At 37.5% G+C, this 20,055-nt stretch overlaps 1 protein-coding gene across 1 annotated transcript in view; it reads left to right on the plus strand.

The window, feature by feature from the left end:
• The window catches only part of LOC149299757 (dynein axonemal heavy chain 3-like), a 498,381-nt gene that overhangs the window by 375,376 nt on the left and 102,950 nt on the right, over positions 1-20,055 (plus strand). Inside the window, exons 55-58 of the mRNA XM_089486039.1 lie at positions 1,407-1,589; positions 10,675-10,833; positions 11,559-11,666; positions 18,700-18,864. Coding sequence (XP_089342165.1) covers positions 1,407-1,589; positions 10,675-10,833; positions 11,559-11,666; positions 18,700-18,864 — 615 coding nt within the window. The remainder of the gene's footprint in view (positions 1-1,406; positions 1,590-10,674; positions 10,834-11,558; positions 11,667-18,699; positions 18,865-20,055) is intronic.

Consider the following 20,055-nt stretch of genomic DNA (forward strand, 5'->3'; position numbering starts at 1 on the left):
TACTTTAAATTGAGATACAAATACATTTCCCATAATATAGATAAAATCTAGCAGATACAATACAAGGACATACAAGAAGACAGCGTGTCAGCAATCTGCTGCTGTATGTGATTCCTGGAATCCTTAGACTCTACAGTATAACTGTGTGCTGATTATACCTCCTTTGCATGCATCATTTCTGAAAAATACATATGTCATGCCTGCGGTAGATTTATAAATCCCTGCCAAATCCATTATGTGTCTTGCATTAACCCCTTGAGATTTAGACATCTAAGTAAACATTACACATACCTCTGGCTTCTGAAAGCAGAAATAGGTGATCTATGTTAACAAATGATTAGAAAAAATACTTATTACAATAACAGGAGAAGCCAACAAAATATGTATCATTTATGTTATTTTACAGGGATCAAAGAAGCAAGAAAAAATATATCAGCTATGCAATTTTTGTACTGTATATCTATACAGGAGTAAGGTAGTTATAATGGTGTTAGAATACCCAACTTATTAACATATATTTTATTGTAGGTAAATATATTACACACATAATCACAGCACTTGGAACATGAATATAACAACCAAAGTGTTAAGTTAAGATAGGACATTGAATTTTAAAAATAATAAAAGGAGCAAAATTATAAGTAGAAGAAACAAAAAGAGCAGCTAACAATATCCAACAGCACTCCTTTAAAGAAAAGGTGCTTTAAAGTATAGAAATACAGAATATGAGAGGAATCAGGTGACAGTATTGAAGACTGACTTGATCTTTTTGATTTTCGCATTTTCTATACAGCAGCTGACATACATGCAGTCTAAAAGGGTAATAAAGTAAAACAAAATGTGTAAATATGGTGGTGGCGAATATAAAATAGCCTAATCCAGTAAACAGATTGTATTTTAGGATCAACAATACTACTGATACCACAATACATCAGCACTCATTAGGATGAATTTGTTAAAGCCTGTCTGATTATGGTTTGAGGGAGGTCTAGAATGTTTTTTTAAGATTTTGGAGTCACCCCTTTAATGTTGTAACTTCTACTACCTCTATGAAATGGTCTTAAACCATGGTTCTTTGATACCTTGGAGGAGAGTCTTAATTTCATGATTTAGGAGCTTTGTGTCGATGTAATGTTTGGGTGCAGTTCCCAGGGTCATTCATAGACCGAGTCACAGTCTATTTAGGTTGCCGTTTTAGTCTGTTAGCCCTCAATGGGACACTTTGGCAGTCAGCTCTGCCTACAATTAGTAATTTTTAAGCCAAAGGCGCAAGCAGCATTTTTATAAAACTTCAACCAATAGAAGGAAATATCAAGAACATATTAATTGGGGAGAGTCTAGTGTGAGATTGTGTTGTGATATTTGTTTACATATCTTTCTGGTGTATTTATTTTTTGGCTCATCAGATCACAATCATGCAACAAGAGTTGACAGAGTTAAAGCCTATGCTGATTGAAAGAAGCAGAGAGACGGAAGAGCTGGTAAACATTATTGCAGATGAGACTTTGGACGTGGAAGCAGTTAAAAGTTTAGTAGAAGCAGATGAGGCTGCAGCTAACAAGGCAGCTCAGGAAGCCAAAGCTATTAAGGTATGTTGACATAACATATGCAGGCTTCACAGGGGACAGAATTGTAAATTAGATTTAATATTGATCATGCAATATGCAATCAGGAAAATTGGACACATGTGTCTTTGAAAAAGTAGATAGACAGAGACTTGCCTGCTGCTGATGTGATGGACCATATTGATCAAAGGCACTGGAAACTGCTGTAAGTTTTTTCATTATGCACCCTGATGGGTTTATGGGACTTATCATTTGTTTACTAGGTGTAGTACATCTCAGTTGAAGATGAGGATGCCATTAGGATACATTCCAAATCTACACTACAGGGCTTGAAGATGCTGAGTGCTAAATACTATTTTTCCACAGCTCTGTAGTTGAAGGTATATCCATCAACTACTCTATACATATATATATTGTAGGAAACAGCCAGGGCCGGACTGGGACTGAAAAGCAGCCCTGGAAACATTTGGAGAGCAGCCCCATATAGTTTATCTCGCGATTGAGCTCTTATACCCACACGCACCCCTTATACATACCCGAGTCACACTATTTGCCATACAAATAACTATAAAACATTGTTTTTATCATATTATTTGTATTAAAATACCAGAAAGCAAAACTGTTAAAAGGCCCTAATAAATGAAATATATTACTCATAATGGAATCAAAACATTTACTACTGCAAACATTTTTAGATTGAGAAATTTTTTGTTTTTGTTTTTGTTTTTATTTCCTTTTATTTGCCAACCTGCCAACAGCCCCTTCTACCCCCTTTTTATTTTCTTTTGCACAGAGCCCCATGTCAAGGAGCTTTCAATTACTTAAGTTAATAGAACCTGATTAAGTTAGTAGAATCTGATGTCTTTTTGTATTGCAGGGTACATCCAGAAAACAAACACAGATCAATTCTGGTGGAATGCCAGTATCTGCCCCAGGCTTGCCACTCTGCCCCCTTTTAACTCCCTATATGCCCCTCTGCCTCCAGAAATGCCTTATACCCCTATATGCCACTCTGCCATATAGGGGGTTAAAAGGCATTTATAGAGGCAGAGTGGCATATAGGGGGTTAAAAGGCATTTATAGAGGCAGAGTGGCATATAGGGGGTTAAAAGGCATACCATGGGGCACTCCAGAAAAGCCTTATACCCACCTATATGCCACTCTGCCCCATGATATGCATTTTAACCTCCTATATGCCACTTTGCCTCCAGAAATGCCTTGTAGCCCCTATATGCCACTCTGACTCCAGAAATGCCTTATACCCCTATATGCCACTCTGGCATTTAGGGGGTTAAAAGGCATATCATGGAACAGAGTGGCATATAGGGGTATAAGGCATTTCTGGAAGGAGAGTGGCATATAAGGGGCATAAGGCATATCAGGGAGGCAGAGCGGCATATGGGGGGCATAAGGCTTTTATATAAAAAAATATTATACAGTTTGTTAAAAAAAATAAATTTGTTTATTTACCTTCTACTTCTTCCACTTTGGGGCTTTTTCATCCTGGCCTCCGTCCTCTGGTAGCAGCAGGCCGCCATTTTCTATGTTGACAGGATGTCAGTGACAGGACATCCGGTGCTCCAGCAGTCTGAGTGTGAGGGGGCGGAGCTTTCACCCCTCACGCTCCTCCCATCACTATGCGGCCATCAGATTAATGGAAATGTAATCGAAACGGCCGATGCGTGCTGACACCGCCGGCCGGAGCTACTTTAATTCTTTTTTTTTTTAATTGAATATGCCGGATCGGCTTGCCATATAAAGTAAAATAAAAAAAGTATTAAAGTAGCTCCGGCCGGCGGTGTCAGCACGCATCGGCCGTTTCGATTAAATTTCCATTAATCTGATGGCCGCATAGTGATGGGAGCAACATGAGGGGTGAAAGGTCCGTGCGAGGGGGCGGAGCTTTCACCCCTCACGCTGCTCCCATCAGTAGGCGGCCATCGCACACGGCCGCTGAGTGCTGATGCCGCCGGCCGGCGCTGCTTTAATACTTTAATAAAAAAAGAATTGATGCAGCGCCGGCCGTTTAAATTAGATTTCGGGCAGCCGCCCGGCCTACGAATCTGCCGGCCCACCGGGAAATTTCCTGGTATCAGCTCAGGCATGGGGCGGCAATGACAGTATTTACACAGGTTTCAAACGTAAAGCATGTTTATTTGGATGCTGTAACCACAGAGCACCTTGTAAACAAAACAAACTCTAAGCCTGTCCGGCTCTAGCTAAACATCCGGATACCTCTCTACAAGCCTAAGGTCTGGCACAAAGCAAAGTAACAGGTTTTCCATAGGTAAAGCTTCATACCTGGTGGGCTGCAGCGCTGGCTGTAGCTGCTCCTTCACTCAGTTTCTCCTCCCCCCTTCAAACCTAACAGCCCTCTCTTTTACGGCTTCCTCCCCAGTAATGAGCTTAGGAAGCCTCACCTGAGGGCTCCTGGGTTTGCTACCGTGCCTGGCTGAGGAAACCAGGTGAGATATATATCCCATCAACCACCCTCCCATACACTTTACCACAATATATATATATATATATATATAAACAGTGGTCTATACCCGGACCAACTCGTTTTGGGAAATCTGGGATCTTCCTTGTGACTGGCCCATTTATACGGTTTAGGTGTGTGAAACATTGGGGTGTGACACCATATCTCGACTTTTAACAGAGAGCAGACAAAGTAACCGCAGAGAGGGGTAGCTGGGGTGCTGCCCTGGGTCAGACTTAGAGCAGTGGCCAAATGAAATACACAAATGTGTATATGAGCATGTAAAGACGATTCTTAACATTTTTTCCTGCCCTTTGAGTTTGGAGGATATTAAGGTGGGTTTTTCCATTTGGTAACAAAATTTGTAGTCACTCTCCCTCAATAGTTAGGGAAATGAAACAGCAAATATAGTGCAAACTCATGCATTACTGAATAAGCCCCAAGAGCACCCTCTATGCAAGTTCATTTCCTCTAGTGGGTGGTACAACAATGGCAATCCTAAACAAATGATTCGTACATTATTGAGGAACAAAAGACAATTGCTATTACCGTATTTGCTCGATTATAAGACGAGGTTTTTTTCAGAGCAAATGCTCTGAAAAATACCCCTCGTCTTCTAATCGGGGTCGTCTTCTAATCAGACCTCAAATAGAGGTCTGATTATGAGACTAAGATCCAGATCCCCTGCACCGCTGCAGGGGACCTGGATCCTCCTGTCCCCCCCCCACACACACACTTACCGGTGCTTCCTGCTGTATTGCCGGGGCAGCGGGTTGATGTCTACGCGATCCGCGTAGACAACGTCCGCTGCAGCCGGAAGGAGGTGTGGCTAGCAGCGGGGGTTGTCTGCGTCCGTCGCGGATACCTTCCCCGACTGTCAGAGATCAGAGTTCCCCCCACCGGTGCGGGGAACTCTGATCTCTGACAGCCGGGGAAGGTATCCGCGACGGACGCAGACAAACCCCCGCTGCCAACTCCACCTCCTTCTGGCTGCAGCGGAAGGAGACGTCAACCCGCTGCCCCGGCAATACAGCAGGAAATTAGAAAGCACCGGTAAGTGTGTGTGTGTGTGCGCGTGTGTGTGTTAAATGGGGACATAGGGCATTTCTGGAATGCCTTATACCCCTATATGCCACTCTGGCACTTAGGGGGTTAAAAGGCATATTATGGGGCAGAGTGGCATATAGGGAGGTATAAGGCATTTCAGGAGGCAGAGTGGCGTTAAGGGGGCATTTAATAGAGCACTCTGCCTCCTGAAATGCCTTATACCTCCCTATATGCCACTCTGCCCCATAATATGCCTTTTAACCCCCTAAATGCCAGAGTGGCATATAGGGGTATAAGGCATTTCTGGAGGCAGAGTGGCACATAGGGGGTCAAAAGGCATACCATGGGGCACAGTGGCATATAGGGGGTTACAAGGCATATCATGGGCCACAGTGCCATATTGGTGTGGCAAGCCTGGGGGCAGATGTGCGTAACTGGGGGACAGGTTGGAAAATACAAGGAAATAAAAACAAAAAAAATATTTTTCTCAATCATAGCTTTTATTTAAAAAAATAGTTTACATGAATTAGCATTTACTGGTAAAACTTTTTTCCTTTAGGGTCGTCTTATATTCAGGCTTTTTCTTTTTTTCCTAAGTTAATATTCAGATTTTGGGGGGTCGTCTTATAATCAGGGTCGTCTTATAATCGAGCAAATACGGTACTTTTGCACACATTGTATAATAACAGTCAGTTACTCAATCTAACAAGCTCTCAGAAGTAAATATTTTATGCAGTTTTATATTCAAGCGTTAGAATGAGGCATGGGATCACTCAAATGACAATTATTAATAATCTCTCATAAAGAGATTTTAAATAGACAGTCTCTGCTGGGAAATATTTTGAAAACGTACACCTGTAACAAGCTTTGACATATACCAGTACTGGTGAAATTTGCATAGTGTTTTACAATAATTAACTATAGAATGATCTCTTTTTTGGGGGGTTTCTGTTATAAATATAGATTACACTTTTATTTAGCTTGGCTTTAAATTATTGTTAGTATTGAACAATAATAATATTTATTCATTTATACAGTGCTAATAGTTGACTGTTGACGTGACAGCTTAAGGGAGATAGAGTGATCTGTCTGTCTGTGTAATACCTGTTCCATTATGCTGAATGCTAAAAAAAATTATATAAAAAGAGAGAATGCTGTAATCCACCAGGGAAAGACATTTGTGAATTATTTTTTCTGGGATTTTTGTGGGTAGTATTGGGAATTAAGGAAGGGTTAAGAGGGATTAGTTTTATAAAATGTAAAAAATCTTTTAAAAAATGTTTTAGCTTTATATTTGTTTGAATATGCTATAGCTATTTAATAACAAAAAAAACGTATGCGTAGTTGTATGCGCATTATTATAAGCAAAACTTTCTATTGTTCTCTTAAAATAACTTCCATTATGCAAATGCATGTCACACAAAAACATTCCATTTAGTAATATCTCATAGTCTGCTACTAACACCCATTGTGATACGCATGAAGTATACCTAAAACCAGTGTGTAGTTCTATCATTACCCTTATTTTATGTTGGATTCCTAGTACAACCATGCCTCTAAGCCACAAGTCAGCGTGGAGTATACTAAAATAACAGATGAATGCTCAAAGAGAGAGCTAATAGTTTACATTTTGGGTGTGTGAAACATTTCCTCTTCAGGCATTAGATTTTAACTTAAGGGAAAAAAAAAAGATGCTAGAAATTACAGTCTGTCTTGAAGCAATGACATTAAAGAGTTTTTGTGTCATAAGTGTTTAGAAAATGATATATATTCTTAATTTTGCTTAAATGATGCATTTTTCCCCCCATTTCCCTGTTCATCACATTAACCAGGCAGCCAAAATGGAATACAATGGTGGATGTCAAAGTATTTTACTCGGATAATAAAATGTTCCCATACAATTAAACATTTTCATTTTAGATTAGAAAACAACAACATAAATACTTAACAGTTTGACACTAATTGACAAAGATTTCGGGTTTTTCGAGCTTCATCAAAAGTGGATAGCATTCATGCTGGCACACGGAAATATAACCCATTAAATCACATTTTATTGTCACATGTAATGACCTTTAAATAATTTTCAGGAAATGCAATGCCTTCATAAGTGTCTGGTGGTGGTGCATATATTTCAATCACTTGCAATGTGGAACACTTAACTAGGATGGGCTATTATTTTAGGAGGATGCATTTTTATTGCTAGCACTTTGATCGATAAATAAAGCAAATAAACTTGAACGTTTAATTTAACTCATGTAACCAAGATTTGCAAGTTATGTTCCTTGTCTTTAAATAAAGTATTATAATATACAATTTACCCTTTTCGAATTAAAATGTGAAAAACTTAAATAGTTGTTCCATAAGCATGTTTTAAAGGAACAGTCGTAATTTTTTTTCAGGACTAAGACTAGGGTTAGTGACGCATGGATGCAGTATTTATTTGCCCCTCCCACTACAAACACGCAAACTCACTCTAACACCATACACTAACACAACACTCCCTATGCTTCTCTCCTTGCCTTCCTCTCTTACGCTGTGACAAAGGCCACTAACCCTAGGCTCATCCCTGACAATCTAACACCATATTCTGACACACACATAAGCACTCAACCACCATATATGTTCACTGTAACACCATACACCTATACACACTCTCCTTTCCTCTTACCTCACCTGTAGCCCTTAGTGTGAGCTGCTTTGATATTTGTTCTTTGACACAAACTACTATTTGTATGAAAGATGTATGCATTAGTAAAAATTATGGATGACATGTCTTATGCTATATTTAGCAGAATACACTATTGAAAATTGCTTTGGCATTTGGAGTGATAAACATTTTGGTGAACCCTGAATTTTAAAATTATTTTTTTAACATATGTTAATGATGTTTATCATTAGTTTACACAATGATTCTTTTAAACAGTATAAATACATATATATTCTTACCATTGTTACAAGGATGGACAGGAAGCATAAATATCTAGTGTTTCTTAGAGGCAATGGAAATGGAGGTCCTTGATAATAAAGTGGTACATAACATAGCATAAACAAACTCAAAGAGGGAAAAGATGTGAACATGTACATAATTATATTATCTAGATATAATTATCTAGAAATAACACACCAGCAATGAGATGTCTGTGGCATTAAGGGCCTGATTAGTTTGTATACCTTTTTTCACATGGATTTGCAAAAATTAACCTATTAAAAACCTATTAAAAGTGTAGCTTTAAGTAAGAACTTTATTGATCGTGTACTATATTCACCTGCAAATAAGGATTTTTAGATTTCAAATATTCCCTTTTAATGCACTGATTAAACCAACATTCACATGTGCATACCTCTCAACATGTCAAAATGTGAAAGTGGGACACTTTTTATTTGTTATTTTTTTTTAATCTCGCGGAACTCACCGATACAAGCAATTGCACTTTAAAATGTCGCCCTTGCATTTATTTTTGTCAGCACAGTCATGAATATTAAAAATAACCAACACATTGAATTCAATTCCCATAAGGCTCAGCCAGACATTCTACTTCCATGATGCTGGCTGAGCATCATGGGAAGTGCAGCAACAGTAAAGCTGCAGATGCTAGCTGTGCACTAAAATTCCTATGATTCTCAGCCAGCCAGGTGTCCACCAGAATGCTGGCTAAGCATCATCGGAAGAGTAGTCCACAGCAGCAGAGATTTCTTTTTAATTAAAAAAGGCTAATGTTAGCCTCCCTCCCAGGACCCCTACACACTGCCTTTACACACACACACCTGCCCATAAACACACATATACACATACACTGCCTTTACACACACAAATACACATACACTGCCTTTACACACACACATAAACACATACACTGCCCTTACACACACCTGCCCATGAACACACATATACACATACACTGCCTTTACACACACAAATACACATACACTGCCTTTACACACACACATATACACGTACATTGCCCTTACACGCACACATATACAGGTACATTGCCCTTACACGCACACATATGCACGTACACTGCCCTTACACACATATATACACTCTGCCTCCAGAAATGCCTTATACCCCCTATATGCCACTCTGCCTCCAGAAATGCCTTATACCCCCTAAATGCCACTCTGGCATATAGGGGGTTAAAAGGCATATCATGGGACAGAGTGGCATATAGGGGGGCGGCGCGGTGTGTGCACGCCAGCCCTTTTAATTTCATTAGGCGCCGGCAGCCGGAAGAGGCTTTTAATCCTGCTCGCAGTCGCTCAGCGGCTGTTTTGAATGTTGGTCTGCCGGCTGCCTGGGCCACGGACCTGCCGGTCCACCAGCGGGACAGAGGAAGGGATAGGTGGGACGGCGGGACAGAGACCCAAAATCGTGACAGTTTGGGGGCATGCATGCGGACATAATTTTGTTTTGTTTTTTAATCCATGCATACTTCATGTGTTTGTGACCTAACAGATAGTTACAAGGAAGCCTGTTTCTCATTTTTATTAAACAAGGGTATGGAATCTCTAGTATTATCACATTCTATAATTTTTATCATGATCACTATGGTCCACAAAACATTTTTCTACCCCTTTTACATATAGCAGGGTAATACTTCCTTCAATCGCAAATGTAAGTTTTACGACAATACATACACAATACTTTTTATGTTATGTTTCAGTATTCTAGTATATGAATGATATTTGTTATAACTTTATCTTTTTCCACTGTACTGAGAATCATACCTGTCAAGTTACCTCATAGTTTGGGTGACTTACCAGATGCCCTGTTACTAATGCCTTTGCTTTTAAATCCCCTTGTGTAAACTGATCATTCTTTAGAGAGATATCTTATACGGTAGCATTTCCCTATATCAGAAAAGTCTGTCTTTACTGATAAAAGTCACTTCACACAGTAAAATGGTTCCTGTGGGCTACATCTTAGTGCCAGCTCTATGATTTACAGGCTGCCTACACCGTAGATCTTTTCATTTTTCAAAGCCTGAGGTGAATGTCCTATTTCCACTGAACCACTACTGAGACAGTAAAAGAGTGATTTTTCTGTAAATACATTAAATTAACAAGAAAACAAAAGTGGCTTCAATTAGACAATTAGACGATACTCTAAGCAATAATAATAGTATCCAATCCTGTATCTAGTCACTTACAGAAACTATATATATATATATATCTTCTGTTATATTGATATTGCCATCACTCATACATGTATTAATTCTGTACAAAATAACAAACATTGTTTATAAAAATTAAAGCTTTATATATATATATATATATATATATATATATATATTTCTTTTTTTATTTTTTTTTTCTTACTGAGGTGTGGTTAACAACATAGAATATATAGTAATTCCCCCACCTTTTTTTAATGTGGGTGTATTACATACTTAGATTGGAGAGCTGGATACTAATAAATTTACGGGGTAATAGAATAAATACATAAATGGCATTTTGAAAAAGTAAAGAGGATGTTTACAGACCGCGTAATTTGCATCTGGTCCATGTGACTATAGTTAAGACTATAATGGCGGAAATTAAAAGCTTTGTGATCGGTTTTACTTTCATACTATCTGCATTTAGGAAGAATGTGAGCAGAAGCTAAGTGTTGCAATTCCTGCACTCAATTCCTCGATTGCAGCACTTGATACATTAAAAGCCAGTGATATTACACTTCTAAAAACAATGCAAAATCCCCCATCAGGAGTTCGCCTTACCATGGCTGCTATCTGCATCTTAAAGGTAAGTTATTAATAGACTCATTTTAGGTATAAAGTGAAACATCTTTGTCCTAGAAAAACAACCCATCATCCATTGCCTTAAACTATTCCTTCCAATACTTCTGGTCAACTTCATAACACAAGATGCAATGCATTTTGTATAACATTTGTTAACATGCCCCTTCTTTTGGAATTAACTATTTTTAAATAATCTACATTATTCTCAATTTTGATTGACAACGGTCAGATGTAATGTAAATTCCCAACTACATTTTGCTAAAATTAAATAAGTGAACTGTAATCTTTTCTAAACATTCTGTGGTTAAAACATTAAACAAATTGATATTAATATATGACAAAATTCATTTGAATTATCATCTTATCTGATGGTTTATCAACATTAAGCAACATATATCTGACAGAACAGGCAATTCTACGCTTATTACCATCTTATTGTAAAATGTAGCTAACAAACAGGACATGTTTTAAATGCAAGTACTGTTTTCGTATATTCAGATTGTTTATTATTTAGTTTATTATTACTAATGAATTGCGGTTATCATTGGGCTTGGCTATAATATATTTTGCTTTCAGATTAGAGCTATTTACATTTTTGTATTTATCTTCTGTAATGGTAGCTTCATTGTAATTCAGCCTTTTCTGCTAATAATATGGGTTTATTAATTTTCTAAACATTGATGAACAGAGGTTCTTAACTAATTTCCATAACACTGCATCTATTCTAAGGGAATTAAACCAGAAAAAAAAGTGGATTCGAGTGGAAAAAACATTGATGATTTCTGGCTTGCTTCCAAAAAGATGATTGGAGACATGAAGTTCTTGGATTCACTAAAGGTAACTTTTTTATTTTATTTTTATTATTGTATTTTTTACATTCTTTGAGACAGAACAGCATTTGGTAAACATACATAGTCTTTCAGTATTAGCACTTTAATTATTTACAGTGGGTTAAAACTTAATAGTTGACATAGCAGTTAATGACAGTAGTTAATAGTTTAGAAGTTCAGAATCCTTATTAAAGTTATTTATTTTAACTTAATATTTACCTAATATTTATTGTATATATGTATATATATAATGTAATTTAAAAAATAAATCAAAATATCATGCCACTTAAAGCAACCAATCAGTGGCAGCAAATAGCTTCTATTGGAATCAGTGTGAACACTTTCACTGCATTCGCGCAGGGGTCTCATTAGATCCCCTGGATCTCCTTCATGAGCCGACACTGGAGCTAGCTGAGGATGAGTATAGCATGTAATGCAGCGGCAGGAGATGTGTTTTGCCAAACACATCCCCTGCAAGCTAGGAAGCTGGTGGCAGGGAAAGGGGCTAAGACATAGGGGATTGTGAAGGGACGCCCTGTACCCTGACTGGGTACCTCCGTCAATAGCTGCTTCCTAGATCTTACAAGAACTGTATATGGGTATCAAGAGAAACACCAACTGCATTGCTTTTTGGGAATGAGTCAAATTAGTCTGATATGCCAGTGGTGATTTTCACTGTCTCCTACAATGGCAGAGGTGAATTCAAAATTGTTTCATATCAACATATGTATATTATGTATGCACATGTAGTATCATGAGAAATAATATAAACATTATGGTTGAATATATATCATTGAAGACAGTTGAATAACTAAAGGGGCTACAAGGTGCAACTGCAAACCAGTATTGAGTAGAAAAATGTGCACCTTACCTAGTAATCCTGTAGGGGAACCAGAGGACTTGCGTCTGTGTTATCATAGAGCACTCTTTTTCTACTACCACCATAGCCAGTTTATGTCATAATAGAAAGTGGACTTTTGAGGAAAAGAATGAAGACGTTTGCTCATGTAGGCACAAGTCTTCCTATTTTTTTGCTGTAACACCGGGTATAGAAACTCCCAGAAAGCTCCACCACTCCAAGTAGACTAGTAAATGAGGTACTCAAGCAATTGAGACCCTATAAATCTTAGGTCACGGGACCAGCCCTGCAACCCAAACATGCAGCTGCTGAAAACACTAGCAAATGCATATTTCATACCAATATTTTTCACTTATGTAACTCTTCAGGAAGTTTTGTTTTATTTGTGTCACATGCAACAGTGCTAAATGACAAAATACATACTGGAAATAAAACACACATAGGAAGCCGCAATGAAACTTTACCGCTAAAGTAATCTGTTTCAGTAGCACATTCCTGAAAGTCATCACTTATAAGATATTGTTAGACTAAATATAAAGAGCATTAATTTATTGGGTGTTTATTTCAGCTTCCAATGGAACATTATGTATGAGCCTACAACATGAAAGTTTATGTTCAAACCAGCAAACTAAGAATAGTCAATATGCATCAGACATACTAATCGATATATAATATATAAAATCAATTAAAGTAGCAGCAGACAGTCATAACATTAATGACTGTACATGGTTTGCTTGCATACATGTGATTGGCTGCCATGACACTGTTTTTAATTGGAAATCAGCTCCTACTATTGACTTTGATGAGAGTGTGCAAAGAGTTTCCATTAATTACTTCCTGGTTGCAGTAAAGGTGGAAGAGTTGAACATAAAAATCCAAGCAAAATGCATTTAAAAAAAACAATTATGGGGACTAGACTTTTCCTTTAGCAAACATCCAAAACACTGGAATGAACAGATACAATAAAAACAATACAATTTTCAGTTCATTAGGCTTAAAGTATGGGTTTTCTAACATTTTGCCATGTCTCCATCATACAGTGGAACTTGTATAAAGGGACTGCTGTGACATAAAGGTGCAAATGTGAGAACCCCCTTTACATGTGTATGAAATGTTGCAGAGTAAAGAACCACATTTGTGAAAATGATTACAGAACGAAAACATGTGTGTCTGTTTATTTAAGGGAGAGTTGACAGAGTTTTAAAAATAGTTATGGTCATACCTGGGTCAACTCTGGTTCTCTGGGTCAACACTTTAATCCTTCTTCTTTAAATGGGGGTGTTTCCCGCAATGCCAGCAGGAACACCTCCTGACATCAGTGGAAACGCCCCTTACCCCAATGGGCCAGCCCAGCAGTGCTCCAGTTTTCCTGCTAAGCTGTTTTCTAATTCTTCCTCGCTTGCTGTTGGATATGGCATCATATTCTCCAGGTGTCCAGCTACAGGGAGACATTTCAGGAAGCTCTGGTACAGTTGTGCTGGATGGGGGGTGCATGGCAGGAGCTGGCAGCGGCCCCTTTCTATTTAAAGACAGGCCTCCTTCTACCTGCTCACTCCTTTAGGGTGATTAATTCTATATATTGTATATTCCTATATATTAATTTATTGTTAGCTACTGATAAAGTTCTAGGCAGCAGAAAACTGTAATGTTTGTTAGTAATAGCATGGGCTAAATATACTATGTCTGATAAATATTGTCGTGTTACATTATATTATAAAGTATCTGTACGTATTTACATGTCATCTTAACTAATCTTAGAACAGAATTGGTCTATATATGTTATGATGTATAGCATTTATATTTTCCATATTAAATACATTAATTTACTTTAGTTAATTATGAGATGTGTTTGTAATGGCTGTGCAGTAAAATCCACTGCTGAGGAATGCTACAGGTTAAATCTGTAAATGGAGATAGCTTTAGTTTGTAGGTTCAGGTCTAAATTTTGTAATTAACAGTGATTTAGGAAGGATAATCTGGGCTTCAAACCAAACTCCTTTGGAATTTCACATAATTAATATGTATTACTGGTTGTTATTATATGATTATAAAATAATAAGAGATTAGGTTTTAATTAATACACCTAATAATGATAATACAACATTATAATTTTAAACTAGCTGTCAAAGATGAAAATCTGATGAGAGGTCCAAAAGGTTGGATGTACGGTGTGACAGGCTAAACCCCTTAAGGCTTCCTCTCTCAGCTTTTAATATGTGAGGCAGATGTTATAGCACAGGGACACAGACCCTGGAGGTGACACCTCCATTCAGATGGCTTTAACAAACACAAGATATTATGAAAACAACATGATATAAACATGTTTCCTTTGGAGCCTGACTCACTTTGTACAGTTTGCTGATTTGATGGCCAGCTAAGCCACTTCCCACATCACATTAATTTGTCAGCTCCAGTTGCATGTTGACCTTCTGCACTGCCCTAGACCTAAACCAGCTGCCTCCTCCACGCAACCTTCCATAATGCTGCGTGTCAGGACATGACATCTCATCCCGGCTCTATGGAGGACTATGCCTATTCAACACATCCCTCCATAGTGTTAAGGGGCTCACCTCTGCCTTGTCCTCAGTCTTCTGTGCTTTCCTTTTTTAGTCTACATGGCACCTGCTGTCCAAGAGTTTTGGAGTATATATCTGCCAAACCAGACTCAGAGTTTGACTGGTCCAAGATCATGAACTAATTCACAGTTTAAGTCTTCACTTGGGTAAACTACTGTTAGAGGAGAGACAGTGCACCTAGTCACAATAGATAGATAGATAGATTTTTTTGTTTTTCATGCACCCACTTAATGACCTAATAGAAGAATTGTTGGACTGCAGGAGATCAATATTTGGCTGTACATAGACAAATAATTACTAAACAGTGATAAATCTTTGGTATTAAATGGCATTTTTCATATTTACTAAGTTCAAACTCTAAGCTCATGTGGGAGAGACAGGACTCATGGTAATTACATCCAATAGTTATTTGTGTGTATGTATATATACACATACACCACATACACACTTAAACATGTCAGATAAACAGACATTTGTTGTTTCCATTCTAGTAACATTTTCTTCTGTGCTTCTTCAGGTATGTGTGTTCCCTTTGCTGTGTTTTTGCAAAAAAAAAAAAAAAAATTGACACACTTTATCTGATATTAGGGTGTCTGTCACTTTGTATTTTTAGGCAGCAAATCTTTTCTGACTACACAGGGATGAATTGTGTTTCCTTACCAGCTGTAGGTTTATAGAATAAATTCTATGGTTTCTCTTTCAGTCAGCAGAGTTTTTATGATGAAAGCGTGTAGGGGTTTGCTATATATTTTTCTCTAAGTTGGCATCTTGTCTTTAACTTAAACATCAATGCTCTCTTACTCTTTTCACACTCTGCTGCAGACCTGAATTTTTTAAGCTTTGGGAAAATATGACAAGCAGAATAATGTCAAAACATTGCGAGTCTCTCCTGCTTAATATTTTAACACTTGCTTATGTAGTACAGTTTGTTTCCCTCATATCATGGTTTAGTTAACCAAGCAAAATGTTTCTGTTTGATCTATGTACATGTTACTGATCAAAGCATCCAGTTTTACTGCTTTGTTTTCTAAAATGATAAACTTCTAGAAATACTATATGTTGAGCATATATTTATTTCATTACAAAACCAAACTGATCTGCCATTTTGTAGCTCTGTAGCTGTAGATTTTAAGTTCTTTTTGACACCATTATGGCGAGTAAAGCCGGGTAGCCAACCGTTAATGGTATAGCTGTTGTGGAACTGGAACTTAATCATGATTCACAATCAGCCTTTGTTTGAAGCCCTGTTTAAAATTACTGCAGATTTACTTAGTTTAGCAGCATGTACATAACTATTTAATCACCATATGTGAAACCCTTCCAATTTACCCGAATAACCATCCAATTTACCCGAATAACCATCTTGTGACGCTCAGTGTCACGAGGCGGCCACGTGAGAGTTACACTCCATTGATTTTACACCTCTCACCTTGAACCGCACTACCCAAAAAGTGGTACAATGGAGCAGCTACGCAGGACAATGCCCTGAAAATCAAAATCTGAAATTCCTACAAAAATTAAGAGATATGGATATATGTTCTACTGGTTTTTAATCCTTTGGACCATGCAATATTCTGCAAAACAGTAATTTGCAAAGCATTGCCTTACACACCCCAACTGCTACCTGAGAAAACATTAAAAAGTTGCATTTCGTCTTATTGCGTTGTTACATTAATTTTAATTGAGAAATCCCATGTTCAGTGCACTCAAATATCTCTAGCGGATGGTTGAAAGATACAGTATGTCACATTCTGTCAGCTGCGGCATATAAAAAGCAGTTCATACTGGCTGTCGCATTTTTTCTTCCAGCTGAAGCCTTCCAATGTACTCTATATGGTCAACGAACATCTTTTTATAGAAAGAAATCAATTCACCAGCGGTATTCAGCTGTATTGCTAAAAACAGGTTTCACCTTATTTGCCCTTTGCTTAACTTCGCAAAGCTGTAGGACATTTCATACCATTAAATCCGTGAGAGTGTCAACATTTCATGTAGTACTCAGTTACTGGAGATGAAAACAAATCGTCTTTAGAAATGTGGGATTCATTCAAATTTTATTGTTTTGCAATCACAGCAACAAATAGCACCTTTTCACCAATGGATCACAAGAAAATAGATTTTGGAAGCAGACAATACAAAATACACATTTTTATCTGTCCCTCTTGACTGTAACTGTTCTCCAAAACATATTTCCCATTTTTTCAGTTCAGCTTGCCATAAAAGAGTACTTAGTTGCCCCCGTAGTAAAGATTGCTAAGGGATGCCCCTAAATTAGATAAGCAGATACTTTGTATCACTAACAGTATTACTCACAAACAAAGAAAAGGAATCCCAGCACTCCAAACAGCTTCCAATCTTTAGGATACTTTGATTAAGAGAAAGCAAAAAAAGCAAAGTTTCGGCCAAACAGGGCTTTTGTCAAGTATTGCTCAAACATCACTTACAACTTCCATCATGATTGCCAAATAACAATCTGGGCATACATGGCTTACATACATAGTATTTTAACAAAACAGACAAAACCAAGCAAGGATGTAGTGCATTCCTAGCAAATACCATTCAAAAAACACCTACCTAAGGCATAAATGTTGGGGATTCGGTCACACTATATGGCCATATATTGCTTAGCTCGCCATCATGTCAAAGTACCCCAAGTTTGGGTCCTATGTCATTTTCCATGGCTATATTGCTTAATCAATGGGACTGCACTGTCTTTTAACCCAAACAAGACTCTTAAGCAATTTAAAGCTTTCTCTGACAGAATCCCCAATAGATATTTTTTGAACGGTATTTGTTGGGTATGCACTAAATTATTGCTTTGTTTTATGTATTTATTGGTCATTATTATTCTAGCAGTAACCTGAAAATTTTAATGTGTGTGCTTTTTGTGCTTGTTAGGTTGCGCACTCCCCTTTCTGTATGGATATATTTTTTTTTATTTAACAAAATATCCTGTCAGTTGCCAAGAAAAATGTGGCATTTGCAGGTGTTTATACAGGTTACTGTATATGGAAAGGTTGTTGGATGTTTCCCATCCCAGTTAACATTTGCTGTGTCAAGGGTGTGCTCCAACGTCATTTTGTATTTTTCTTGTAATCTAACTGTAGGGTTAAGTGGTTTGGCCACATGTTGTGGTGTGATTAGGTTATAGGTCACTTAGGTGCATTTTTGCTGATAAGGGTCACTCATTTGCTTTTAGTCAAGGGCATTGGAACTGCTCCATACATAAAGTGTACAAAACGACCATTATGTATTTTCTGAATACAACTGGATTTTGTCAAGTTCATTAAATCTCTCTATGCTCAATATGGTTTAAATAGAAAAAAAGTAACCACTTGAAATATGATCTTGTCACTATAGCAACCGAGTATATATTTATATATTTAAACATAGTTACAGCTCTAGTTTTAACATGTCATACAACCATCATGTATTTGTTAGATTATGCAAAGTGAAAAATATTAATCTTCCAATTTTACAAAACATTTAGAGCATGAGGGCATGTTTTTCCATTATCTATTTTTGCCATAACATATTTATATCTAGATTTCAGGACAAGTTTGTGAACATTAGAAAATGTAATTAATTATTGCTTTTCCTCCTAGGAATTTGATAAAGACAATATTCCTCCAAAGGTTATTGCCCAGATAAGAAGAGATTTTATCAGCAATCCAGATTTCCAGCCAGCGGTCATTAAGAATGTTTCTTCAGCCTGTGAAGGACTTTCTAGCTGGGTCAGGGCCATTGAAGTCTATGACAAGGTTGCCAAGGTAACATGCCCTAAGATTCTCTGTATGCATCAAATGTTAAATGTGTATAAGCAACAAAATAAGGCTAAATGACTGTTAATACATAGCAGTGTACAACACACTCACACATCTATACATATACAATTACACATCTCACACTAGTACACACTTGCACATACACACTTATACTAATGCACATACTTACACATAGGCACTCTTACATGTTCACACATGCACATTCACACATGTACACTTTCATTAACATGTATACCCTCAGACTAATGCACACTTACACATTCACACTAATGCAGACTCACATTAAAATATCCTCGCTATTATCACATACAGCATTTTAGTAAAAGCACAGAAGACCAGATAGGCCAACGATACCTTCTAATACCTAATATTGAGCTTGTCTGCCAGCGCAAGAAGTCTTGATGCCTAGGAGTCATTGCAGCAGTCAGTGACACTATAGTGAAGTATTTTTCTAATACGTCCATTTTCTATACTTAGTAGCTTTGCCATTTAATCAGTTCATATTTATAAGATGCATTAGATATGAACTAATGCAAGAAATACCCATTCCTAGCTGTATATGATTAGTTATCTGTTCTATTTACAGGTACTGCCAAGATGTCCTCTTGGCATTTAGAGGGTAACAGCACATCTGTTGAATATTTGTATATTGAGTCAGATCTATTGTATAGTGAGTGAGATCTATTTTTAACCTCCTTCATTCTGACGGGACATCTATTCATTCCCTGACAACGTCTATGAATTGAAGGCTGAATGTTGAATCATTTAATAGAAGAATTATTTTCTAAAAGATAAAAGTTAACCTGAATTTTTGTTTTAACCTTCAAAGATGTTCTTGCTAAACTTCAAATATACAGTATGTCAGTACTGACAAATTTGTCTTTGAAAAATGACAAATTGCTACTTTGTAGAGAGTAACCTTTTACTTATACATGTGTAGTAGCCAGTTGGCTAGAACATGTACAGGTGAAAAGTTATGTCTATTCTTAAATTGCACCCTACCTCTTGACTACAAATATGGCCACTGAGAGGGAGGTGCATCTATACAGAATGTTGGCCACATACAGAATTCTGGGATCGGATAAAGGTCTGTCTGGGTAACCGTGTATTCACACACAGCACCCAAGCAGCCATGTTGAAATGCCTTAGCAATGTGCTCTAATCAGGTAGGTATAA

The sequence above is a fragment of the Sceloporus occidentalis genome, unplaced genomic scaffold (genome assembly GCF_023333645.1).
Source record: "Sceloporus occidentalis isolate IW3139 unplaced genomic scaffold, rSceOcc1.0.p SCAF_28, whole genome shotgun sequence".
In the NCBI taxonomy this organism is placed as follows: domain Eukaryota; kingdom Metazoa; phylum Chordata; class Lepidosauria; order Squamata; family Phrynosomatidae; genus Sceloporus; species Sceloporus occidentalis.